Source organism: Syngnathus leptorhynchus, chromosome 2 (genome assembly GCF_054491065.1).
Source record: "Syngnathus leptorhynchus isolate UIUO chromosome 2, UIUO_Slep, whole genome shotgun sequence".
Classification (NCBI taxonomy): domain Eukaryota; kingdom Metazoa; phylum Chordata; class Actinopteri; order Syngnathiformes; family Syngnathidae; genus Syngnathus; species Syngnathus leptorhynchus.
Window position 1 is genome coordinate 17,014,245 of NC_141196.1, and position 25,264 is coordinate 17,039,508.

Consider the following 25,264-nt stretch of genomic DNA (forward strand, 5'->3'; position numbering starts at 1 on the left):
TGATCTACCGGAAGACAGCCTAGCACGGATGTGACGTCACCTAACTATGAGAGGTACGCACGACTAGTATCTAATAACATTGTTATGCCTTATCTATGTCGTTACAATAAATCGGAGCCAACACACATCAGGTAATGTAACACCTTTCAAGTTTTCCCTCGTTACTTAACAGACTAACAGAGTAGTTTGTTGGCTGCCAGAAGCTTGCTCGCTTCCACGGCGCGTCTCTCAAATCAGCTTTATCGCTTTTTTGCAGTTTTTGGACTAGTAGGAACAGGAGACATGACGAGCTATGCAGCCATCGTGTTTCGCAAGGTGGAGAGGACGTGCCATTATCTTCCTGTGATCTTAAACACCTTCTTGGTTTTCTCCATTACCGCGGAGGTGAGCTACCTGGTGCTGGTTGAGGCTCCACTGCAGGTTGACCAGAAGAGGACGGAGTGGTCCTCGCGGTGGAAATCCGTGCACCTGCTGGCCCAATACTTTATGTTTTGCAACATTTGTTGGAACGCCTTGCTATTTATCCGAACCAGCCCCAGCATCAAAGGCGTGTTTCTGGGAGGTGATGGTGTGGGACAAGGATGGAGGTGAGCAGGTTTTTTTTTTTTTTTTTTTTTTTTTTTTTTTTTTTTAAACAAATATTCAGCTTGAGGTCAATTCAATTAAACGGACCTGACAGTTCTGGCGTTGCTATTCCTGTTGTTGTTGTGTTTCTGTTGCCCAGGTTGACTGATTTGGTGTCATCACTACTGTGAATTGTCTCAACACTGTCATCTATGTTGTAACTTTTAAGAATGATCCTTGTCTTTTTACAAAATCAGGTTCTGTTACGCATGTGAAACGCACACTCCTCCACGCTGTTCCCACTGCTACGACTGCAATGTGTGCGTGCTGCGGCGGGACCACCACTGTGTGTTCTTTGGGCAATGCGTGGGCTTCCGCAACTACCGTTACTTCCTGAGCTGCTTGCTGTTCATGTGGTCGGGGTTGCTGTACGCCACGCTCATGAATGCTGAGGTCTTCATCGTCATTCTGAAAGAAGGCGTGACTCTGCACAGCATCCTGCTGCTGCTGATACCCTGGATCATGCTGATTTCAGGTCACTCATTTATTATGTGGTACTTTAACTTAAGAGTGACCTGAGTTTCAATTTTTTTTGTTACGTAAAGCATGGGCGATTTTTTGTTTTTTTGTCGAGCCATAAGGGCTCTTCAAAAATTTTGCTAATATTAAAATTGAGATGGTGAAGAGTGGGCACAATACTGAATCATGGTCATAGTACTGGTAATATCCCTCTTTCCCACCAGGTCAGGTCTCGGCGCGTGCCTTCGCTTTCGCCTTCATTGCCGACACATGCGTCGTGGGCTTCCTGTTGGTCTCTGCCTTCTTCTTCTTCCACCTCTTCCTGCTTTTTCGGGGACAAACCACAAGAGAGTGGTACTCGTCTCGCCGCCCCTACAACCTCGGACTCCTGGGCAACTTGCGTCACACTTTTGGCAGTCGCTGGTATCTTTGCTGGCTCTGCCCACTTATCCCGTCACCTCTACCTGGAGATGGGATACACTTTCAGGTGACGGGATCACTTGAACCCACACGATAACTCCTGAGCAAAGACATCACTGAATGACTTTTGTAAAGGCTGGACTCAAACAGGAATACTCAGCACTGAATATGTGTGTTAATAATCATTACTTTGTATGTTATGGTTTTATGACAATTGCCCTCAAGCACTCTGTCATTATCACTTAGGACTAATGGTAGTAGCAGACTGCCAAAAATACCTTCCATGTATATCGAGTCCTCAATTAGTGAAACACTACCATCCTGAACCATTCAATGTTTTTGTAATAAGTCATTTAGAGAACATAACTGGGGAACATCAGACCAAGGGTGTAACTTGCGAAGGACCCCACTCTAATTATTTCATACGGCATGGCTTACTTTACCAGAGAATGATGAACATAAGCCTGTGGCATCACAAAAGTCACAAATTGACTATCCATCAGCTCTTACTGCACCGGTTGCCTTATTAAAACCCTTTTAATTTTGGTAAAGTAGTTATTGTGTCTTCTGCCAATAACTTATTTTACACATTTTACAGTATTCTCTACATTGTGTTAAAACATTTGCTGTTTATTTATATCTTTGGCCATGCTGAAATGAATAGCGTCCAGATGATTTCATATGACCATCTTTGGCTGCAGTATTTTATATTATACAATTTTGCGAGTAAAATTGGTTCGGAACTGGAATGCACATCACTAGTTGAGAGACTCAACTGACACTGATTTGATGACCTAGTATATACATTAATTCATTTAAGTCATTATATATTACATTGTAAAATATAATAATATATATATATATGTGCTTGTGCACTGGGATTTGTGTTTTACAAGTTTTTATTAAAAAAGTACGTTTTTCCAATGTCTTAAAAGTCAGCCTGTTGTGTTTTTTGGACACAATTTCTCCCGCCGTTGAAAACACCCATTCACACGGCACAGATGAGGCTGGAGTGCAGTGTGGTGGGTCTTTCGATTGTCCCAGTCTCTTCTGCCTTGGGGACCGCAAAAGATCAGATATTGTTTTAGCAGATCCATCCCGTTGACAATGCGCTTCCTTGACAGACTACTGCTGCTCGTTCGGTCACGTGACTTTTTCAAGCGATACGCGCACCGACACCGGGCCATCGCTAACCATCAAAACTGAAAAAAAAAAAAGTAAAAGTGTGGTAAGTGTTTGTTGTACAGAAGACGTAAGCATTTGACTTGAAAGAAATTAATTTCGTGACAGTTTGGTTCAGTATTGGTAAATTGCGTACTTTGCTCGTGAGGTTTAAGGTAGCTAAACTAAGCTACATTATTTTAGTTTTGCTTCTAGCAATTTGGCATTTTCCAGTCAATAGGTTTCACAATGAAGACTATTTGATCACAAATTGGTTGGATTATTAGAACTAATATGTGTAATCTGTTGTTTTGTCTTTTTCTCGCTTTTTTCCCTCACTTTTATTAGGCATAACATGAATATGTTAGCTAGAAATATGTAGATTATTTTATATAGATACATGTACTTACTTTTATTTTGCAATCCCAGGCATGACAACATGAATATGTTGGATAAAAATATGTAGATGATTTTATATAGATAAATGTACACAGATTTTTTTTTTAATTCAATTAGTAATTTTCAAACTGTACAGATTGACTTTGTGTGTGTAGGACACTGAAGGAGTCGCTTGAGAAAATCTCTGACCTTGATCACAGTATGTCAACTGAAGCTTCTCAACACTGAGATGTCTTACTGTCTTAATTATGTTTAGGTATTTTTGTACTGCTCAATATTTGTAGGACACAACAGATGGTCCAGCACGTGGAAGCACAGCCCTGCAGGTTACCACTGGGGGGCGACCTCGATGTAAAGCAGTCCACTGAAATTAAGCTACAAGTATTGGTAGGTTACGACGTGCATAACTGTGTGTGGTTGCTGCCTATGGAGCGTTTGCAAATCCCTACCTGCGGAGTTATTCCATTTTCCTTTGAATTCTGCTCATATCAGAATGACTCTTTGATTTTTACATATCTGCAGGAGAAGGAATGCAGTGAGATGAAGGAACAAAATGCGAAACTGATTGCAGAGGTTTGACAACAATTCTATTTTCATCACTGTGTGCTGTAAAAGGCAACTTGCCAGGTTCAGTAAGCAACAGAAACCCTGTGCAACACTATTTATTTCCTACATTTCATGATTTACCAGGTTCAGAGGCTCCAGAAGCAAAGAGAACAGGACAAGATGAGCTTGAGCAAGTTCAGTGTTGCCCTGAAAAACAATGAAGTAAACTTTAGCTCGATCTAATTTCTTACATCTTTTGAGGATTTGAGGGAGGCTTTCTCACTTATTTGTTCTGGGTGTGTCAGTTAAGAACAGAAGAGGCTCAGATAGAACTGCAGCAAAGGGATGAGGTCATTCAACAGGTATAGGTTTTATTTGATTGCGTACCTTGTTTCGTCGTCTCTGCAAGCACAATCGTATTGTAGAGTTGGCATCGTAATATATTGTCTTTGTTCTTTGGTAGAGCAAGTTGCAACTTCAGCAAGTAGAGGAAACAGTTGAGGAGTATTCCAATATCATCAAGGTAAGGATGGTTTGACTTGTATGTCATCTCGATGTATTTGCCTCATTTTCAGAAAAACTTTCTTCACACGTCATTGGCATGTTGGATGAATTAATAATAACCTGTGTTAGTTGGGCCTTTCCCAATATTTTCTTTTCCAGTATGTATCACAATTTCAAGGGAGCTGTAATCTCTCACAATGCACCACAAATCTTGTATGGAGACATACAGACTCGGTATGCTGGTCTCGCCTCCTTAATAAATGTAAAAAAAAGAGTTGCGTGTGACTGAACCAACAACAAGGTTGTACAAGGCAGTACAACTATGCGATCCAAAATGTAACTGTTGGACTGAACCGTTTAAGCGGGTTTCGAAAGCCTCTCCACCTCCCGGGTGTAGGCACGCATGTGAATGCCTGGAACCGAAGCAGCTCGAATAAATATTGATGACATGTAAACAAACAAACTATTAAATGACCATCTATTAAGTCAAAAAATATCAGTGTGTCCATTTTTTCCCATGGAGTAATGAGTCGATAATGTAATTGTCGTGACAAGCTTACATGAGAGGAGGTACTTTACAGCCTTTTGTTTTGTTAAACTTGTGATACTGTGCAGATGCTGCGTATTAGCCATCAAAAACATTGGAAAAGTACTACCAATACACAACCACAGGTTTTTCCAGAAACCTTTTATAATACACTGTCTTTCTATAACACATCTGTGTTTCCTTGTGACCAGAGGAATGTGGTAATGCTTAGAGGTTAGTTGTTTGTGTGTTTTGGAGGATCTCAGGCTGGCAAATCAGGAGCTGAGGAATCACTTGGAGGACAGAGAAGATGAGGCCTTGCTGTAAGTAAATCCCCAAATACTACAGTGGTGCTATGAGATGAGTGACCCCGCCTACAGCTTTTTGGAGTTAAGAGCCGTTGTGACATTCTCAGTGTATAGCAATATTAGTATTATACTGCCCCAGGCGTTTAAGGCTTGCACTGCAGAAGAAGCAGCATTGAATTCAAGCAAAAACAGGTTTACTGTTTAATTCTGCACTTTTTTTGGAGTATGTTTTTATACAGTAAAATATTACGATATGCAATTATTTAATTTTTTTTAGTTTGTGAAGTTGGAATAGATTGTGGCATTTCTATTCTTTTCTTGTGGAAGTATTGTATAAGATATGACTGTTTTGAGTTACGCCTGTATTCGCGGAGCAAATGAAACAGTTGAACTGTGTCTTCCTTGTTCACTTTTTGAATTGATGTCGTCACTGGTTTCCCAGAACTGTTCTCAGTGATTTGATGGAGAAAAAAAAGGAATCCCATTTTCCGGAAATGTCTTTCGCAGAGGAACTCCAGATTTTAGCCACTCCAAGTGAAACAAGAAGCATGATGGTACCCTCCACAGATACAAGTCAAGTATGAAGCCATTTTCACATAAATAACCAAAGCACACTTGCAAACTATTTGATTTAACTTTATGAAAGTAACGTAAGCGCTCAGTGACGTACACTTGAGTTTTGTGGACAGGAGGAAACAGACACAAATGAAGCTACCAGGCCTCCCGCCAACTTGCAACAAACAAACTGGTGAGATGGCCAGATCATGTTATGTATTCTATTGACAATTCAATTCACCTGTACTTCAATCGTTTCCTTCTCCTTCTAGGTGCACACAGGCCAAGGAATCTTCCACCCGGAAGGTGTTTATCATCTGTATGGCCATTATTGCTATTTTGGTTATTCCGGCTGCAGGGAGTTATGCACAATATCTCGACTTTCTTCCGGTCCACCACCTATGGAGGACAGTGCGCTTGATGTTACAACCCTACTTTCATTTACACTATGGAGCCTTGCCTCCTGTCTGAGCCAAGCAATTCTTTTTGTTGTGTACCTTGGATTCATTTCTTGTTGAATACCACATTTTCAGTTCTTTTAGTGGTTAAAAAATACCGGCATGTTTTGTCTGAAAGTCAAGTGTTATATCTGATCTAATTTCAGTCAGATTTCAAATTGATCACCTGTTACATCACCCCAGTATGTGATGCCTTGTGTAGGAGTATTGACGATATGGTCACAATTCTTTGTTACTAAAGTAGCACATTGGTGAAATGTTTCCGCTTCTTTGAATTATTAAAAATATTATCATCTTATATTGTAAATTATCACCTGTATAATAAAAGTACTCTTGAAATTCCCATCTACCTGGAGTGGGGGTGTTTGCTGGGTTACTCTGTAGTCGTGTGGATTATTGTTTTATATTTAAAAAATTTAAAAATACCCAAAGTTGCCAAAATTAGTGGAAAGATACTCATTCATGTGAAATATTTGCACGTGTAAAAAAACAATCAAGGGGACAATTAATAAAAAAAACATGCCCATCCGATGGTGGTTAGAAAACTTAAAACGAAGCTATTTTACCTCATGGTCCACGGTATGTATACAGACTCTGTATATATTAGTTTTAAAATAAAACTGGTAAATTACAGATTCTTGAAAAATCTACTCGAGCATGGTAACAAATGCCTGACTTGATCTTGTTTATTCAGGTTCCAGATGAGAATTGAAACAGGATGCGGTCATTGACTCCTACAGCACTTTAACTTTGCAAGCTAAAAGGCGCCCTCTGGTGGCGCAGTGTGCTATCGCTCCACGAAACCACCTCCTTTCCCGTTTTCCCTTATCCAGCATTTGCGTGCTATCAGATGTTGTGACACGAGACGTGAGAATATGAGGACTACTCGACGTTTTCATGTGTGCGCTGGTTGATGCTTCGACTGGGCGGATTGACCCGGACTCCTTCCATCTGGGTTGGATGCTGAGATGCTACTGACGGGCTGAGCCTCTTGACTGGACTCCCTATCCGTCGGAGGGGAACCAATAAAGACGATCGTATCCTTAAATTTATAGCAGCAGCCTGCGTTTTTTGACTTATTGCTGCGCGCAGGGGAGCGGCCACAAAACGCGTGAACGAACGGCGACATGTTTTGAACGTAGAGGCCGGCGAGTGGTGTCGGCGGCGGGATGAAGGCGCCGAGGAGACCGAGGCAGAACCTGCTTGTCCCCCGGCTCTGCGTCAGTGGACTCGGTCTGCTCGCAGCTGTCTGGGTGTTACATCTCAATGATGTAGCCGTTACAGGTGCTTGCAGTTACATGTGGAAATGTCCTTTTTCGGATTCAAGCATATCAATAATTTAGAAAGCTAAATTTGATTTTTTATGAACGCATGCCTTTAGCAATCAACCACATTTTGATCATTAAAAATACTCGCAGTGTTGTGATTTGACGATATAGCTTCCCCCTCTTTGCAGACTATCGTGGAAACTCTGGAGATGTTGAAGTCTTCTTATCCAAAAAAGAGGTCATCATCCAGAAAGATGACAACAATCAATCCTCAGACTCATTCTCCAAATCTGGTAAAATATTCTTTGCGTTAGAGGCAGATTAGAGGTTGCCATCATTTGGCAGTTCTCAAAACTTTTTACACCAACCCAGGACCACCTCGAAAAAAAATCCCGTTGCTCTCATATTAGCTCCACCATAATGATCAACATTAAAGTATAGTCGACCTAACCCGTGTTCTTAAAAATAATGCAAGGACTTTATTAAAAAAAAAAAAAGTATTGTCATGAGCCACTGTAACATTATGCACAGTGGGAACATTGATACATTGATTAAATTCAGGAAAAGAAAAAAACTGATCTTGAATAATGACTAAATTAAATTCTATTGCATATAAATTAAATAGGAACTATATGTAAATGTTTTTTTTCTTCCTAAAGATCAAATGCAAATGTTTTCGTGCTACTTAAAAGTGAAATACAATTTAACTGTACTTAAAAATCCAATTGAACAGACTTGAAAAATTGTAATAAAATTTATTGGATTGAGAGGCTGATTCATTTCCTGCTCAAACAATCTGTGTGCACTTTGTCTCATGAAATCATGACGTGCCCACCGCAAATTGCTGAGTATCACAACAATGGCGGGCCTAAACTGCACATTGAAACGTTGATGCTCACATACTGTATGTAGCCTTTGAGGGTTCTGGTTGCTAAGAAACGAAAGGTTGCTTCGCTAGTTCGAATCAAAGCTGCTGACCTGCTGTAATGACCTGCTGATTAGTGAACCCATTCATCTATAGCTCTCCATCTCATCACTTAAACATGTTCTCCGGTCGTGGGGCCAACTTTGAGGCAGGTGCTCAGAGGAGCTTTTTAAGGTGTAAGTAGAGAATATCCAGTCTTCTCCTAAAGTATTGGAACGCCAAGGTCAATTCCTTTGTTTTTGTTGTGCAGAAGACATTCTGGTTTTAGATCAAAACATGAATATCAGCTAAAAGTTCTGAATTCATCAAGATGTGTAAAACAGCTCCTTTTGTTTAAAGCAACCCACTTTTCAAGTGAGCAAACGTCTTAGAACAGAACAGACATTATTAAATTATGCATATTATTTCATAAAAAATTAGTCAACCTAGGATATTTCTTCTCTCAAAGTCTCCTTCAAACAGTGGGTGGTGATAATGGCTCCTTTGTCCAACGTCCTTTGTCCGCTTGAGTTCACTGTCTGACCTTTTTAGTAATGATACTCAAGGAGAAATTCAGCTTTGGGGCTCTTTGAAGTGAATAACGTAATTGAGAAATGTCGCAGAACTCATGGCGGAGAGTCACAAGAAAAAAGGCCAGAAAACTAATTTGGGAAGCAAGTTAAGTGACGGTTCCGCAAAGAGGTTTTTGTCAATCCCTCTTTGTATAGTTGTAATGCTTTTAAAGTGTCTCGCAAAAAAAAAAAAAAGCACAAAAGGAAATAGATAGAGTTGCCTCTAAAAAAAGGGTTCAACCAGTTTTCTGTCTGATGTTGAAAACCTGACGAAGTGAATTATTCATGCGTCAGTTAATAGTCGACTGTTTGTTGTTGTCGTCGTCTCTTTGCGCAGCCATCAGCGAATTTCCGGAAGACATTTTTACACTGGAGCAACGGAGACAGGGAGCTGTCGTCCTTCACGTGCTCTGTGTGAGTCAACGCAGAGCTGAGATGAAAAATGAAAAAAAATCTCTGAATGTTTCTTTCAAAATCAATCTGGTCTTTTCAGGCAATCTACATGTTTCATGCACTAGCCATTGTGTGTGATGTTTATTTCGTGCCATCACTGGAAAAAGTCTCAGAGGTGTGAGGGCCTTTTCATTGTGATGTATTTCCAAATAGAAATGAACATTGTTCCTTCATTTTGAAAAGAAAAAATAGAATATCAAAACATTCCACCTTTGATGAACCTCCTAGAACCTGCAACTCAGCCAGGATGTGGCCGGGGCAACCTTCATGGCCGCCGGGAGCTCTGCCCCTGAGCTCTTCACATCTTTAATTGGTCAGTACCAAACTCATTTCATCCATTACTTACTCTACTCTGGAGTCAACACACTCATCAGCATCTTGACCTGATTGGAACTGTAAAAAAAAACAAAATCCAAAGGAAGCACGAGAAACCAATTCTATCACAGAGTGAAATATAAGATGAGAAAAAAGATATGAGCTGGTAAGAAGACAAAAAGTGTTGTTTCCAAAAAGGTCACGTAGTAAAAACAAGAACAAAAAACAGAATAAAAATGCAGTCGGGGACAAATATTGCTTTTAGGCACTACTTGATAGAAGATTTTACAGAATGGGATTCAAGTGTCATGCTTATTTCTTGGTGGTGCCCGGAACCGGTCTGATTGGATTCATGCAGTAAAAATAAAACTAATGGTCCTGTTAGTGGTGGAAATAAATATCAGATAAGCAATTCACTAATGCTTCACACAAGAGAACCCTTTTTAAAATAACTATTTTCATTGTTGTCAAAGAGACAAAAGTTGTTTGTTGAAAACATGACCGATTGTTCACTCATAAGTTGTGACCTCTGGTTCTCTGGCACTGGTTGGAAAAAAAACTTGGTATAGCATTGCCAAGCTGCTGCAGCTAGGCGGACTGCAAGAAACAAACATTATTCACATCATGCTACTTTGAGTTGATAAATACTGACACAATCATTTTCAACCTATTTTTCAGGAGTGTTTATCACAAAAGGAGATGTTGGTGTTGGAACAATTGTGGGTTCGGCAGTCTTTAACATCCTGGTCATCATTGGTCTCTGTGGCATCTTTGCAGGACAGGTCTTAGAGACACACACACAAAATGGTCACATTTGCTGGAGCTGAGAAATAAATGTCAGATATTTGGATGTTCTCTCTTCAGCCAATCTCTCTGAGCTGGTGGCCCTTGTTTCGCGATGCTGTCTTCTACATCTTGTCCATCATTGTGCTCATTGCGGTGAGAAAGCCCGCTCAGAAACCTTAAGCAATTTTTTTCTGCGTACTTGTCCATTCTAGACAATATGATTCTGATATTTCAATTCACTCTGCGGTGTCATTGACTTTTTACTTTTGTGCTTACTTGTGAACTTGCAGGTGATCTACGACGAAAAAGTCCAGTGGTAGGACAGGAGAAAATTTGTATACATCCACCCGGTACTGTAATTTGAGTATTTTTAAATGTGTCTCTTTATGCAGGTGGGAGACCATAATATTGATCTCCATGTATGCAATATATATAATCATTATGAAGTGAGTTTAATCTCCTTTATTTCCTTGTCAATCTGAAACTGCCATGCCTTCTGAAGCGTGTGTGTGTCTGGTGTCTAGGTTCAATAGCTGTCTGTGCAGTCTACTTGAGAGATTTTGCAACCAGGCAGGTCAGCCGTGTTTGAGCGGTCTGCGACGTGCAACGGCGGTGGGGAATACCGGCGACTGTGATGCAGACATTGTGCCGCTTAAGTCGGGTACATCTGTTTACATGTGATAAACCATTAAAAAATGGAGTTCATGGAGATTTGAATAATGCCCAATATTTTAAGATACGATCAAGCTTGCACGCGTGTCTGCTTTATAAAGTGATTTCCTTCCTCTTGCTTTTTGCCCACACCTCGATCAGACTCGTGCGCTGTGGTCGGTCAGGACTCGGGGGTGGTGAGGGTGGATGAGCTGCTCAACCTGCATCCGCACCAGCTCACCTTCTCAGAGGCAAGCCTCCGCCTTCTCATCAGCGCGCATTTCCCCCCCCCTACACCCGCCTGCGCATGGCGGGGCGCACGCTCATCAACGAGGTACACCGCATGGCTCACGCCCTTTTACCAATCCCCTGCTCTCGGGCCCTAAGTGTGCTCGTGAACCATTTGAAACAGATCGTGACCATCGGCCAAGTGAGATGGGTTTGATTATTCAGAATTCATAGACATATGCCATCACAAGTTTGTTGCAAAATACAATTCATAGCGGCTTAGTGTCGCATAGACCAGAAATGGTGTGGAAATGACCTATGCCCCAGGACCAGGAGCCTTCAAGATCTAAAAAGATACATTCGTGTATTTCTTTCTCTGATCGTATCATTGAAAAATAGCTCGATATAATATTGTAGCATAGTTTATAATTAGAGTTGTCCTCAGCAACAGCACTCACAAATCAAAGCACAACAGCAACTGCCCAATGGCTTGATCGCGTACTCCCTTGCATGGATCCTCACCATTTCCCTTCTTACGTAAATTTGCTGTATTGGTATGGCGCGCAATTGATGACGCGTGCACGTGGCTCATCTCAGCTCGTCTATCCGCTCACGTACTCCAACATGAACTAACTTGGTTGAATTCGGCATCCTTCCCACAGAGGCAGAGACTGATCCGAACTCAGGTCGGGGCCAAAGACGGCAACGCGGACGACGGTTGCGGTGCCGGCGGGTCACGGGGGAGAGAGAACGGGCCAGTTTCCGAGGCGGAATGTCAGCATTTAGACGTGGGGAGGGGGGAGGGAAAGGACAGCGGTGAAGCGGTCACAGGCGCTGCTCATGTCAAAGAGGAAGAGGAGGAGGAAGAGCAAGAGGGGGAGGAGGAAGAGAGTGAACCCTTCAAACCCTTCATCATACCAGGTAAGCACTTGATGGTGATTGTTTGTTGACTCCGATCATATCATCCGTGATGTAAATGGTTGAATCTGTAATTACGCTTCTGTGTTTGTCAGATGGCCCGTGCGTGCGTGTTAAGTGGCTGCTCTCCTGGCCGGTGAGCCTCTTGCTTCACTGCACGGTGCCCGACTGCAACCTTCCACAGTGGGAACGCTGGTACCTGCTCACCTTCCTGGCTTCCACCCTCTGGATCGCCCTCTTCTCCTACCTCATGGTCTGGATGGTACGAAACGCACACATAGGCAACGATAGACAACTGAGTCGATGAGAAGGACAGCAGGCTAACTCCATTTTTTATCCTTATGTAGCTGTTTTCAAAGCAGAATTGCTCACATTGCCAGCCAGGGAAAAAAAGAGTTGATTTCTCAGTTTTTTTCCGTTTTTTGGAGTTTCATTCCCTCGTAATCGATGTGACGAGGTGGGATTCACCATCGAATCTTTGACTTCAACTCGAAAGCTGAGCTAATTGCAAATTCAATGTAATTCAACGCTGACATCTACTGGCATCTGTTTGTCATTACAGTTACGTTCAAGATTGAATTTCACGTAGCTGACGAAAATATATATGTCGGTGGATCACAGTTGACGAGGATAAACGTCCACGTCGGTGAAATGGAGTTTACCCTTTCCAGTTCTTGTTGGTTCAATTGTATTTCTCTCTCTGTCCAGGTAACCATCATCAGCTACACACTCGGAATTCCCGACGTCATCATGGGTATTACCTTCCTGGCAGCCGGCACCAGCGTACCTGACTGCATGGCCAGCCTCATTGTTGCCCGACGAGGTGCACACTTTGTTACATTTTAACACATCGCCACGATGAGTTTGGAATCCGAGAAGGTTCAAACGTATATTTCACAAACTAGGCTCTGCAAACTCAAGATGAGATGGAGGCTCTCATCTTGTTCCTTCCATTGCACGTTTTCTCGCAGGCTTGGGTGACATGGCCGTGTCCAACTCCATTGGAAGTAATATCTTTGATGTGCTGCTGGGCTTGGGCTTCCCATGGGCACTGAGGACACTCATTGTCAGCCATGGCACAGTGGTAAGCTTGAACATTATATTCCTCTCATTGAGCTTCATGAGATATTCCTATGTGGGGGGGGGGGGGGGGGGTATTCTGTGAAATGTGATTACTCCTCAGCATTCTCACTGCAGAAAAAAAGTCAACAATACATTCATATTAACTAGGGCATGTTTGAAAATAGACTACTGCTGCATAAATAATCTTGATATTGACATCTTTGAGAAGTGGGAGGCAAAAACATGAGCAGAACGCAGGCTCACGTTTGAAGGACTCAAGTATGAGGACATGCGTCTTTATCCTTTGTTAATTCAACAACAGTGGTTGGACATCAGTCCTCTAAGTGACCCAATACTTTTGTTTCTTAGGTAACAATCAACAGCAAGGGGCTGGTCTACTCCGTTATCCTGCTCTTGGCCTCAGTTACACTCACTGTAAGAACATATGACTCAAGTTTGTTCAATTAATCATGGACTTCTTCGATTTAGAAGTTTTATGAATGGTTCTTTGTCCCTGCTTGAGGTCCTGTGCATCCATCTAAACCGCTGGAAGTTGGACCGCAAGCTGGGCCTCTGGCTTCTGCTGCTCTACGCCATCTTCCTCTTCTGCTCCATCAGTTTCGAGAGGCTGTAGCCTGGAGGACACGAACACGCTTTTTTTTTCCCCTCACTGGAATGAATTTCACGCCTCATGCCTCAAGAGCTCCCTTTTGATAAGCAAGTATTTTACATGGTTTTGTAATGCCACATCAGCACCCCGGCCACAGATGGGAAATTATAATTCAGTTTGTATTTGACCTGCTGTACTTTGTAATGTGAAAAAAATGTTCATTATTATTTCACCACTGCCAACTTTATGGGAGGTTACATGGTATGTAGTTGCTTCTTGTTTCAAACATTTTTATGCAGTTTTATCATGCCTTTGATGTGTGGTGGTTGTAAATGACTGGCTGATCATGTGCTAGCGATTGGTGTGTTGGTTATGTTCACAAGCAGACTTTGTGCTTGGAAAAAACAAAAACTTGCTTTGTTTCTGGATGTCTGTTGCACTTGGCTGTGTTGTTAATTAAAATGCTGTATTATGTGAAAACTGTGATTTCAGTTGCAAGATGGAATGGAGCATAGTATTTTGGGAGTTTTTAGTTTTTTTCCGGTATTGGACTTCAGTGTACTTGCAAATGAAATCAAATCTTAGCTGAAATGGGGCTTTTACCCGTTGCTGATTCAGCCTAATCAACCAAGGAGCTCTCTACGATCCTCAGGAAGTGGGCGAGACTGGGATGTCCAAATCAAAATCAATCAGTCTTAATATGGCTTTTTAACAGGCAGAACTGTGCTGCTGTTTGAGGAGAGTCAGACACTACTGTTGATTGTAGCTGAGAAAAAAAAAAAAGAAATTTCTCAAGTAAGTACACAATTTTTATTTAAGTCAGGCTAGTTGGCGCTGACGCTGAACAAATGTAAAAAATAAAAAAATAGTACAACAAAGTACATCATTTTACAAATACGCAGAATGGAGGTCTGACATATTCAAGGAGTCAAATGAATCCAAATGTCACGGTCATAACAGAAATACAAACAAGGCAACACAGTACATTGAATGTTTAAGAAGCTGTATATGTGGAAGTGTACGCCACATACTTTACAAAACTACTAGAAAATTCTCCCAATACAGATGGAATATATATATATATATATATATATATATATATATATATATATATATATATATATATATATATATACACACACATATATCCATTTTAAAAAGAAAAATAATTAGGCGAATGCATTCACTGGGTTGCTGCTGACAATGTCACTGTGCGAGGTCTCTACATGTCTGAAATGTGGCTGTGGTAGCTTCATAGTGAACTCACACCAAGCAATGATATGGGAAAGTGATAAGCAACCTTGTAGCCTTGTGAGCACCTTTTGGTGGATAAATACTAATGGAAAAATGATAGTCAACTATAACGTAATGTTCCTCCTTCTGAGCCCAATCGACAGAATATGATTTCATAGTGTTTCGGCTCCATCCAGCAACATAATGAGCCGCGTGGCCTTGGCGAAAATCTTTCAATGCTCCAAAAGACCCGATGAAGTACACAGACAAATGTCACTACTAAAGTCCACTAGTAACCAGAACAATAATAATAATGATAATATAATTCTCCAGCAACATACTGTTTGTGTTGTGTTTTGTAAAATAGATAATTTGTTGGAAAACACAGCAATACACGACACAGTGCAGATGCGGATATTTGCTGTGACGAGAGTCCGTTTGCTCCCGCGAGTTCCCATGGAGACAGTGGTTGCTATGGTTACCACATGCCCGCTCTGTCGTCTGTGTCTGATTTGTAGCAGCAGTCCAAGACAGCTGTGTACAGATGAATGTATTAAGACAGCTACGCTGGCAGGTCGGCGCTTCAGTATGAGCCACACTTGAACTGATCTGAGGTCTGTTTTGGAGTCATGCTGCCCCCCCCCCCCCCCCTTCCCCGTCCAAACCCGTGCAGATGGAACAAGACTGAGCCGGTTGAGCTACACAGAAGTGGGCGTTCTGACGTGTTGCTTTGCTCAATGCTCAAACGGTGGTCATGTGACAGAGGGGGTGAGCCCACCTAACTGGCGTTGTCACTCAGAGCAGGCGCTCTGGTTCTGCTGGTAGATGGAGGCTTTATCCTTGAGCAGAGCCAGGCACAAGTGGCAGCTCCAGCTCCCTGCAAAAACACAAATGGGATGTAGTGTTTGCCAACAGATTTATTGAGCAATTATTGAGAATGATCTCACAGCAAAGGTGGTTTGTTTGTGCTGAATATTCTAAGCAAATGTAACTTGTGTTCATGATTGCTGATTGTGCGTTTTTTTTTGCTTCAACTTGCAACTTGTTTTTAAATGTTTGTATTAAACGTTTGTTTGCCTGCTTGTTCCAGGCAATAACACGCTGCCTTTTCAGGGGACATCCATTTTTTAAAATATTTTTGCTATACACGGCAGGGCTGAACCATATTAATAAATAAAAAATGATGTGGAATGATTCATGGATGAAGAGATCTATTTCCCAAAGCACACTGGATGATTTCTCACTGCGGTGGGAATCACTGAAGACAGACACTTGCTATCAAATTGGAACATTTACGTTAGCGTTGAGTGTCGTCTTACCCTCAGGCGGTTCCGTCATGGGGGGACTGAGGCAGTACATGTGGTAGCCTCGGTCACAGTCGTCACAGAACAGCAGCTGGTCCTGCAAAAAAAAAAAAAAAAATCACGCTCTTTCACAACTTTGACTTCTTTTTCTAAATAACATCGGTTATTTATAACTCGTGACTTCCCATGAGAACAAAATGCCGTCTTTTTCTAGAGAAAAGCAGATGCGCTCGGGCAGGGTGAGTAAATTTATTGATGCTCTTTAAAGGCTGTGTTTTCGTTGTTTTTTTAATTGACACTGGAGACTATGTGGGTCTGGTTTTGGTGGACCTAGCGTTCGAAACGGTTGAACACAATATTCTGATCGCTCGTTTGCAGCACCGGGCTGGCATTACTGGAAGTGTTCTAGAGTCGTTGATCTTATCTGGCTGGTGGCTTTTTGTGCTATCCTCAGTTGCTTTGAGTCTCGTTCTGCCCCACTGTCATATGGTGTTCCACAGGGATCTATTTTGGGCCCTTAATGTTTTCATTGTATTTGCTGCCCCTAGTTTCATCCTACAGAAACATGGCATTTCCTTCCACTGTTATGCGGATAACTGTCAGAACTGTCCCGCTGAGAAAAAAAAAAAAAGAATGTGTACTCTTCTTTGATTTCCTCTTGTCCCGCCTAGAGGAAATCGAAGCCTGGATGTCACTAATTAATTAAATAAATAACACTTTAACTGTGTTCAGTCTCGACTATGCAAAATCGAAGCCCGTGCTCACATCATTCTCTGACGTGCCACAAACATTGCAGCACTTGCACTCGATGCACTGCCAGCGGTAGGTCTTCACTGCGGCCATCATTACAGGCGTGAACTGCAGACATGTTGGGTGGCCTGCGGGGTGAAGGGACCAGACACAACTATGAAACCAGACATGACCATCAAGCTTTATATGCACAATGAGCAGTCTGTTGGGGGATGGGGGAGGGGGGGGGGCGACGCTAGCCGTACCCGAACGTCCACAGTCTGAGCAAGACACGAGCTCTTCTGATTGGCCGGTCTTCTGGTTCAAAGTGGAGTCTCCCAGACAGAAGTCGCAATAATCGTTAGGCAGCGCTAGACCATTTGGACCTTTTTTAGTTGCTACACAGGAGAATAAACACAAAGATAATTAGAAAAAGCATACCACTTATAATAAAAATAATACCTTTTAATTGTAGTTAATTATTGTTATACTTGTTTGTAGTGATGTAGAACCCTATTGAACCAGTGTGTGTTTTTTTATTTTAAATTTCTTCTTTATTTGGCTGCGTTTCTGCTTTTGCGGCACCTGCATGTGAATTCACTGATGGACTGAGGATGCCTACGTCTGCCTTTTTTTTTTTTTTTTTTTTTTTTTTGGGGCTGAAACTTAAACCCTATTGTATTGCATTCCATACACGAAGCAAAAACAGGAGAGCACTTATTACTTAACATAGGTGGGCAACGGGTACTGTCAGTATTTTGGGCCGATCCACAAGGGCCATCCAATGAGGACAGCAATCGGTGTCGAAAACATAATTCCCGCACAAGCAGACGCACAGCCAAATAAAGGAAAAAAACGAATAAATAAAAACAACATACACACGCACCGAATGGTGATTGGTGAAATAAAAACAATGTCAGACATGTCACTTCGGTCTGTGGGACCGAATGTCTATCTTTATTTTGATCTATATTTAGCTGCGTGGGTCGTAGTACTAGTAAGTCCATTGTCTACGCTGATAGACAGACTGACCCAGCGTGAAATACTCAAACACATTGACAGATTGACAATAAAAAAACACTGTTGCTCAGTGTTACGTTTCGGGCTGAGGTTCAAAGCAGGACGGCCTCAACAAACACGTCACTTTACCGCATGCAGGCTTGTCGCCTTGGAGCGACGTCATCTGGTAGCACTTGCTCATTGGCTGCTGCCAAATGACGTCCCTTCTACATGACACCGTAACAGGGCCACAATTCCCTTATGACTGCTTGACCACCTCCCATCATGTAGCGACTGACTGAGCAGTAAGCCGGAAAAAAATATATATATATCATCTCCCAAATTACGGTCAATACAGTTTCAGTTATTATTAAAAAAAAAAAATTAACAAAATTTTTTATTTTGTTAAACATTTTTTTTCCATTTTGGTTTCCTTAGGTCCTTCATTTTGATTAACTTTAATAACTTTGTTTTGGACTGGTCGCCAACCAATCACAGGGCACATGTATACCAAACATCCATTCACACTGGCATCTTAGGACAATTACAATTAGTTATTAATGAATATACACCCTTCAAAATGCTGGGTTAAAAACAACGTAATTTTGGTTGGAAATTGGACCGACCCAGGAACTTCTTAAGTTGTTTTGCCCAAAACATCCCGTTTTGTTGTACAAAACAACCCAACAATTTTTTAACAATAACCCAATGTTGTGTCAAATTGACCCAACTTTATGGGTCGGTCCAATTTTTAACCCAGCAGTTTTATTCGTGTTTGTTTTGAGGGTGTAAGTAAGCAAGATTAGCCACAGAAAACTCACACCAGCACAAGAAAACCACAATATTAATCAGTGTTAAAATACCTATTTGACACCATTGCTATCTTTGTAAGAACTAAAATATTTTCTCTTCCAATAACTCATTAGATTGTGCAAGTGAATCTAATTGTGTCCAATGATTGTACAAAAAACAAAACAGAAAAACAGCAGTTTCCAAACAACCATCCAAACCTCCTGAGACTGACAAAGAAAAACAAAATTGAGCATGTGCACTAGCTGATGTGAACTGAAGTATTTACAGATTTGCACGCATATATGTAAATAAATATCTCTGTATACACACACACAGATACAGTACATATATGTATGTATAGTATGTAAACACACACACAGATACAGTACATATATGTATGTGTAGTATGTAAACACACACACAGATACAGACACACAGACACACGTTCGATGGACACAAAAATAATAAAAATTATGAATATGAATGAATACCAGTTTACACTATCTATCGTAATCATCAGGTGAGTCATTTTCAAAATCTGAGCGTGAATATAGGGGGGGGAAAATAGACGCAAGTGGGGGGGAAAAATGAGGATATGATTTTCCTCTTTCAAGCACACACATGCTACATAGCATGCAACCCCCTTCCTTTCTTTAGCTCTCTCAATACTTGAGAGTGACTCACTCTTCTGCTCCTCAGGCTGGCGAGGAGTGGGTGGTGCCTCGATCTCCTCGCGGTCCTCGCCCTCCTCCTCCGCCAGGTGAGAGTGTGTATAGTGGTAGCTCAGGCCTGGGCGGTTCTTGTAGCGTTTCCCACAGACTGACATACACACATGGTAATACACAGGGGTTATAGTGATGGTTGAATTACCATACCAAAAAAGGGGCTCTCAGGTGGAGCCAGGAAGAAGTACTGTTCATTGGCTCACAGCAAGCATTCCTCTTTGAGCTTCATTTACACCACATGTATTTTGGAAGATGCTATCCCAGTAGTAGCAAGCTCATACGGCAGAGTTGAGAACTAGCACAGAAGCCAACAATTATACAGTCCAGCCAAAAACAAGGGGAGGAAAAAAAAGACAGCTTCTCAAGGAGAAGAAATGGGAACGACCTCCAAGCGAGCGAGCAATTTTTAAATATCAACTCAAGTTCCAGAAGAAGTCTTTCGGATCACATCATGCACAGCAGTAGGCTTGTCATCTTTCATTGGGAAAATTCAGAAGGCTCCATTGTCATCATGCATGACATGAACACATATGAGAAAGACAAAGAGTTTTGACTCACTGTCGCAGGCGTACGGTTTGTCTCTTTCCTCCAGAGCCGCAGCCGCTGCCTCGCTTTTCTTCTTGCTGTTCTTGTCACTGCGACCCTAAAAAACCCAATCGTGACATGTCACATACTACAAATTAGTGTTTGCCACACTATCAAAATGATCACTTAAATATGGAAATGATACCGGGACAAAACTCAATACATCACTAGAAGCAGTCTTAACAAATAAAGGGGGGGGGGGCACGAAATAAAGAGGGAGTCAAATAAAAAAAAACAAATCTTGACAATAACATGCTCTCTGTGTTCCTAGCCTAAACACGGCATTCTGGTTAATATAGCATTTGTAGACTATAACTTTAAGCCACAATATCCACTCGTTTTTATCCATCTTGGGGGACAGCAGTTTTGCCCTGTACTGACACCTGCATTAAACTGAAAATGACACCACAGTGCCTAAGGGCTCAAATTGCAAATGTCATACGAGCTTAGTGTTTTAATTAATACATTTCTCAGCTCGATTAATGACGCTATACAAATGAAGTTGCCATGCAAGGCCTGCCTGGCCTTAAGAGTTGCCAAGCTTCAAACACTCACCTTGGATTTGCTCTTGCTTTTCCTTTTGGGGGTCTCATCCTCAAAGTCTTCATCGTCCAAGTCATCCAGATAGTCATCATGGTCAAGGACTCTCTGCAGTGAAAACATCACAGGGTTTGAACTCCTTTTCCCAAGACGCTATCCTTTTATATTTTCCAGCTTTCCCAACAACTTCCATAGGATATTCAAATGTTTGTTCAATACCTGTTCATCTGTTTTTATTTTGGAACCCACTACCACCTGGTACTACTGCTGATGAAATTAATGGAAACCAACCTGCGCAACATCATTATTATACATGACCAAAAACTAAATAAAGCCAAACCTTGCGGACGCGTCCGGAGGATGTGTGCGTCGTCGTCGAGCTAGCAGGGGGGTCTATGGTGGCTGGATCGTCCTCGGAACCGCGGACGTCTGCCACACCGCTCCTTCTGTCGAGGGGCTCACCTTTCAACAGAGCCTCCAGACTGCTCCCATCCACCGCTCCCAAGGCATCTCGCTTCAGGCCCAGCTCCAAATCTGCTAAAAGCACACAGGCGTGTCAGCATATGTGGTCAAATGGCAATGCAGCAGTTTATTGAAATCGTTTCATGGTCCTGGAAAAAGGGAGAATGTCTCAGGTGGTAATACCTGTTTTGAGAGGGGGGAAGGCCAATCGGGGGTCTTCAGGGGGATGAGAGCGCTGTTTCTTCCTCCAGCGACGAGCTGGATACGTGTACAGTTGACCTGGAGCAACACCTGAACAACATATTGAAGGACCATACATAACGTTTGAGACCTGTGCCACACAAGATGGATAATTTAATTCAATAATAAACATTGTTAATCACGTGTAACATTTATAATACAGAGCGGCCAACCTACTGAAATTCACTTCAAGAACAATTAGTCTGGATTTGCATATTTTAACCTTTTGACAAGAACAATATAGTTGTTTGTTGCCAGTTATATAAATCTATTAGAACTAGCAGCAACCCAGGCAGAATCAAGTCGTTCGTTGGCATTCAGCTAACTTTGTACTCATGCATTGCATCACCGGTGCAGAAGCGGCATGATGTCGAACAGAGAGCAAATTATCTACCAAGTATTTTTCCACACTTTCAATCCTCTATTTAAACTAACAGCAATCGGGATTGAGTAATATCTTAGCTTTTAGCTGACTTTAGACTCGTGTACAATAAATTCCCCCACACTTAAGTACGAATATAAGCCGCAGCTATATATACGTATATATATTTAAAAATCAGTTAATGTGCTGTACAATAGTTTGTAATTGTCTTTTATACCTGCGCTTCGGTGTCGCTTCTCCATCCAGATGTAGCAGTTGGACTGAGCCACACCAGTCTGCGAGTCCAGGAAGGGCATGAGGATGCTGCGCTCAGCACACAGTCTGGCATTGTAGCTATGACATTGTTCCATGGCATCCCGGTAATACTGCTCCCCCAGCCTATAATTTGGGTTGTCAGCAGAAAAAAATGCCAAAAATCAGAATCAGAAACATGGATAGACAACTACATTAAGTTTAGCCATTGATCATTTTTTACAACTTTTCCCCTCGTAAAGGTCGTAGATAAGTCAAATCCGATCCCAGAGCAGCAGAGCACATATAGAGAACCAACTAATTCCACTAACACCTACAGACTAGAGTATTTTACTATTATTAAAAATAGTTTCAGGGAGGCCTGACAGTGTATAAAAATGTGGAAGATCTTGCGTTACTCTTGGCAGAAAAAAAGAACCTTATCACGTGTTTCTGAATCCTTTCTCTCATGAAGTTCGATTGGGTAACGAAAATATTGGAAAGAAAACTCATAGCAATTCCGGCTTTTTTTTTTTAAACACTACTGTCAACGATAATAACGATAATAAACACATTCCGCTTTCCAAACGAGTAATACATGAAGACAAACGCACGTTAAATGCACGAGTGTAGCGTAGCGACGTCGGTCGGAACAATAGATTGATTGTTAGCACGACTTTCTTCACAACAAAGCAACGATCAACAAGACAGGTTTATCAGCGGGCAAGCTACTACCGACCAAGCAGATGAAAATACAATGTGGTCATCTTAAATTGATGGTGTTGTGTGTGTGGTATGCGAGTTATAGCCTTATCTATCGCTGTGCTTCGGTTCTTTGCCCGTGGCTCACAAGCTATCCTTAGCACACACAAGATAACGTTATTCTCTTGGGACGCATTTTGTAATCAAAATCGGGTGTCCTTTGTCTATGGTTTCCAAAGGTTTGTCGCTAATTGTTTAATCACTATGAATTGAGGTCATCACGACTCGTGTTTTTTGTAGCAAAAAAGATAAAAAGGCAAACTTACACTTTCACAACACTGTCGACGGCCGCCGCCATGTTTGGTTAGTGCAGTTGTGCGGTGTGACACTGCGCAAGCGCACTGTTGTCAGCAACGCAAATACCACTGCGGCAGACGTTGACAGCGAACGCTGCAAGGACCCTTTTTTTCCCTGTAGAAATCATTATTCGTTGTTATTGTGAGGAACTAAACATGAACGAAAACTCACCCTATTTTGCACAAACGACGGAAAATTTGCTATTTTAAAATTACCATCCGCGATCAGAAAAAATGGGTGTGTAGCGTCTCCTAGAGGGGGTTATCGGAGCTCTGTCCTGGTGCGGGACTGGGAGACACGTGGGGAAAGCCAGGAAGGGGCACCTTAGGGGCCGCTGGCAATAGGGATGGAGGGGAACACACGTTCCGTTTATCAATTGACAAATTTTAAACAACAAACGGGAGATAGCTCGCTCCCGTTTAATGGAGACAGCAACACTGCCTACCCGCGGATGGGAAAGGGATCGTCTTTCAACACTTGACTAATATGTGGTGACGCGTGCGTCTACTTGTGTCGCTTGAAAACAATGAAAAATAAATGCACGTGCGTAACCGAGTTTAAAACCCTAATATTAGTTTGAAATTCAACTTTGAAATCCTAACCCTCGTTTAAATACCAACTCTAGTCTGAAACATTATTTCAAGGTTTTAAACAGGGTTAGAGGCTTCGAACTAAGGTCAGGGTTTCAAACTGGGGTTGCCGACTTGGGTTAGAGTTTCAAAGGAGGGTTCGGGTTTCAAAGTAGGATTTCAAATTTGGGTCAGGGTTTCAAAAGAGGTCCCCAGGTTTGTGTGGGAGTGTGGATGGTTATTCGTCTCTGTGTGCCCTGAGATGGGCTGGCAACCGGTTCAGGGTGTCCCCCGCCTGCTGCCCGATGACGACTGGGATAGGCTCCAGCACGCCCGCGACCCCCGTGGGGACAAAGCGGTTCAGAAAATGGATGGATTAGGTTAGTCTTTCAGGGAGGGAAACGTTTGCACCACACTCCAGTCCAGATGGTAGCAGTAATGCTCAGTGGAAGCTGGTTGCCAACCGCCATTAAACACCAAAAAAGAAGAAGACAAAAACTACTACGCATGCACCAATTTGAATAAGTGCCCGGGAAGATAGTAGCGCAAGTCTCACGGTACTTGCTTGCAATTAGTATTTCATTAGTAAAAAAAAAAAAGATGGTGGAAGGTCCTGGGTGTACATTAAACGGCGAGAGGGTAAGCACGAGGATCCAGAAAGGACAAAAAGTCAAAGACATGCGAGGCAGCATGTTCACAACGAAGGTATGGTGTCCGCAATAGACGTTCTTACTCGAATATGTTGCAATAACAACCAATGCACCTAGAAAACAAAAATAACTAGTAATCGTCTGGTAAAAGTCAGTGCAACTCGACCATAACTTCTCTGTAGTGCACAGTCCGTAGTGACATTTGTGTGTTTGCAGGGATTCAAGCAGGAAAGAAACCACGCCATCCAAAGACTCAAAGGTTGTCAGTACACCGGCGTTGACACCTTGGGGAAGGAGCTCTTCTTGTATTTTGGTGCTAACGCGTTGAGGTATGACTTTGAAAGAATGTGATTAGGCAGTGGTTCTAATCATTCGTGTCCAAAGTGGCACTGTAACACAGTGACAAACAGTGCGAAGGTGTCGTTTTTCAATGACAGACACGATTGTACTTTATCAAGTGATCGACTTACTCATCTCACGGACCTTGGACACGTCAGTCAGGTTCACTTTTTATTCAGTGTTGTTTTGACATCCACCGCCCAGTAATGCACTACGAATATTGATTTACTCAGTGCTTCCCACCTTCTAAGACACAGTATCCGCCCCTTTTTGACGTGGCGATTACATTCCAGACCAATCACGCTTTAAACACACTTTTTAAAGAATACAAACATGTATTAAAATCAACGCATTGAGGAAAGCAAGAGCAATGGACAACAATAAAATATTGTAGACTTTAGAGTGAGATCTTGTTTTTTCTTTTTTATTGCTATCTATGATGCAATGAGGTTAAACTTGTCTTTTTTTACCAAACAGAACCAATAAAATTAACCTGTATTAAATTAAAAAGTATCTGCGTTATATATAATTGTTTTGGTTTCATAGATTATTATTACTATGTTAAAATAAAGGTAAATTAATTAATATGGAACAGTTTATTATTTTTACCTATTAAACACTTTGATTTGCAGTCTTTTAAGCATTCACTATGACTGTCTCAATTTTCTACTAAACAAGTGTACTGTAAGTCATGTCTG

The 25,264-nt window shown here is 41.8% G+C and overlaps 5 protein-coding genes across 10 annotated transcripts in view; 4 read left to right on the top strand and 1 right to left on the bottom strand.

The window, feature by feature from the left end:
• The first annotated feature begins 25 nt into the window (after nucleotides 1–25).
• On the top strand, nucleotides 26–3,263 carry zdhhc24 (zDHHC palmitoyltransferase 24). The gene is made up of 5 exons (XM_085905389.1): nucleotides 26–131; nucleotides 257–587; nucleotides 822–1,099; nucleotides 1,308–2,731; nucleotides 3,219–3,263. The coding sequence occupies exons 2-4, from the start codon at nucleotides 283–285 to the stop codon at nucleotides 1,598–1,600; spliced, it is 876 nt and encodes a 291-aa protein (XP_085761515.1). The 5' UTR covers nucleotides 26–131; nucleotides 257–282; the 3' UTR covers nucleotides 1,601–2,731; nucleotides 3,219–3,263.
• A 94-nt stretch (nucleotides 3,264–3,357) lies between these two features.
• LOC147061078 (uncharacterized) lies at nucleotides 3,358–6,333 on the top strand. The gene is made up of 9 exons (XM_085906695.1): nucleotides 3,358–3,450; nucleotides 3,586–3,636; nucleotides 3,754–3,831; nucleotides 3,879–3,971; nucleotides 4,073–4,132; nucleotides 4,898–4,962; nucleotides 5,390–5,525; nucleotides 5,637–5,695; nucleotides 5,775–6,333. The coding sequence occupies exons 1-9, from the start codon at nucleotides 3,358–3,360 to the stop codon at nucleotides 5,971–5,973; spliced, it is 834 nt and encodes a 277-aa protein (XP_085762821.1). The 3' UTR covers nucleotides 5,974–6,333.
• A 518-nt stretch (nucleotides 6,334–6,851) lies between these two features.
• On the top strand, nucleotides 6,852–14,353 carry LOC147061079 (sodium/potassium/calcium exchanger 3-like). Its single transcript, XM_085902637.1, is given in 18 exon segments — nucleotides 6,852–7,244; nucleotides 7,417–7,521; nucleotides 9,042–9,118; nucleotides 9,198–9,272; nucleotides 9,386–9,470; nucleotides 10,151–10,254; nucleotides 10,337–10,411; nucleotides 10,549–10,574; nucleotides 10,651–10,704; nucleotides 10,783–10,919; nucleotides 11,072–11,193; nucleotides 11,196–11,243; nucleotides 11,800–12,058; nucleotides 12,151–12,317; nucleotides 12,764–12,878; nucleotides 13,027–13,139; nucleotides 13,487–13,552; nucleotides 13,641–14,353. Coding segments are annotated over 18 exon segments (1,854 nt in total). The 5' UTR covers nucleotides 6,852–7,129; the 3' UTR covers nucleotides 13,752–14,353.
• A 923-nt stretch (nucleotides 14,354–15,276) lies between these two features.
• On the bottom strand, nucleotides 15,277–24,827 carry LOC147061080 (zinc finger protein ubi-d4-like). Of its 5 annotated transcripts, none has more exons than XM_085938298.1 (13): nucleotides 24,698–24,827; nucleotides 23,224–23,342; nucleotides 22,978–23,122; nucleotides 21,936–22,096; nucleotides 21,280–21,387; nucleotides 20,975–21,168; nucleotides 20,650–20,742; nucleotides 20,068–20,152; nucleotides 19,469–19,603; nucleotides 17,260–17,391; nucleotides 17,030–17,142; nucleotides 16,280–16,361; nucleotides 15,277–15,837 (listed from the first exon to the last, which is right to left on the bottom strand). In XM_085938298.1, exons 3-13 carry the CDS (start codon nucleotides 23,007–23,009, stop codon nucleotides 15,752–15,754), a joined length of 1,221 nt encoding a protein of 406 aa, XP_085794424.1. In that variant the 5' UTR covers nucleotides 23,010–23,122; nucleotides 23,224–23,342; nucleotides 24,698–24,827; the 3' UTR covers nucleotides 15,277–15,751. The 5 variants fall into 5 exon arrangements, with proteins under 5 accessions (XP_085794424.1, XP_085794400.1, XP_085794432.1 ...); XM_085938274.1 differs by having other exon boundaries at nucleotides 20,975–21,171; XM_085938306.1 differs by lacking the exon at nucleotides 19,469–19,603 and having other exon boundaries at nucleotides 20,975–21,171.
• Nucleotides 23,528–25,264, top strand: part of neil3 (nei-like DNA glycosylase 3) — a 49,963-nt gene continuing 48,226 nt past the window's right edge. For both annotated transcript variants that reach the window (XM_085938265.1, XM_085938257.1), the window contains exons 1-2: nucleotides 23,528–24,282; nucleotides 24,444–24,556. In XM_085938265.1, coding sequence (XP_085794391.1) covers nucleotides 24,178–24,282; nucleotides 24,444–24,556 — 218 coding nt within the window. In that variant the 5' untranslated portion in view covers nucleotides 23,528–24,177. The remainder of the gene's footprint in view (nucleotides 24,283–24,443; nucleotides 24,557–25,264) is intronic.

Coding starts and splice junctions, on each gene's coding strand:
- zdhhc24 (XM_085905389.1), top strand. CDS start 283: ATGACGAGCTATGCAGCCATCGTGTTTCGCAAGGTGGAGAGGACGTGC. Junction 588..821: donor GGTGTGGGACAAGGATGGAG/GTGAGCAGGTTT, acceptor TTACAAAATCAG/GTTCTGTTACGCATGTGAAA. Junction 1,100..1,307: donor CTGGATCATGCTGATTTCAG/GTCACTCATTTA, acceptor CTTTCCCACCAG/GTCAGGTCTCGGCGCGTGCC.
- LOC147061078 (XM_085906695.1), top strand. CDS start 3,358: ATGGTCCAGCACGTGGAAGCACAGCCCTGCAGGTTACCACTGGGGGGC. Junction 3,637..3,753: donor ATGCGAAACTGATTGCAGAG/GTTTGACAACAA, acceptor ATGATTTACCAG/GTTCAGAGGCTCCAGAAGCA. Junction 4,133..4,897: donor AGTATTCCAATATCATCAAG/GTAAGGATGGTT, acceptor TGTGTTTTGGAG/GATCTCAGGCTGGCAAATCA.
- LOC147061080 (XM_085938274.1), bottom strand. CDS start 23,009: ATGGCGGCGGCCGTCGACAGTGTTGTGAAAGT. Junction 20,743..20,974: donor CCTCCGGACGCGTCCGCAAG/GTTTGGCTTTAT, acceptor TTTTCACTGCAG/AGAGTCCTTGACCATGATGA. Junction 17,392..19,468: donor CCAGCCTGAGGAGCAGAAGA/GTGAGTCACTCT, acceptor TCTCCTGTGTAG/CAACTAAAAAAGGTCCAAAT.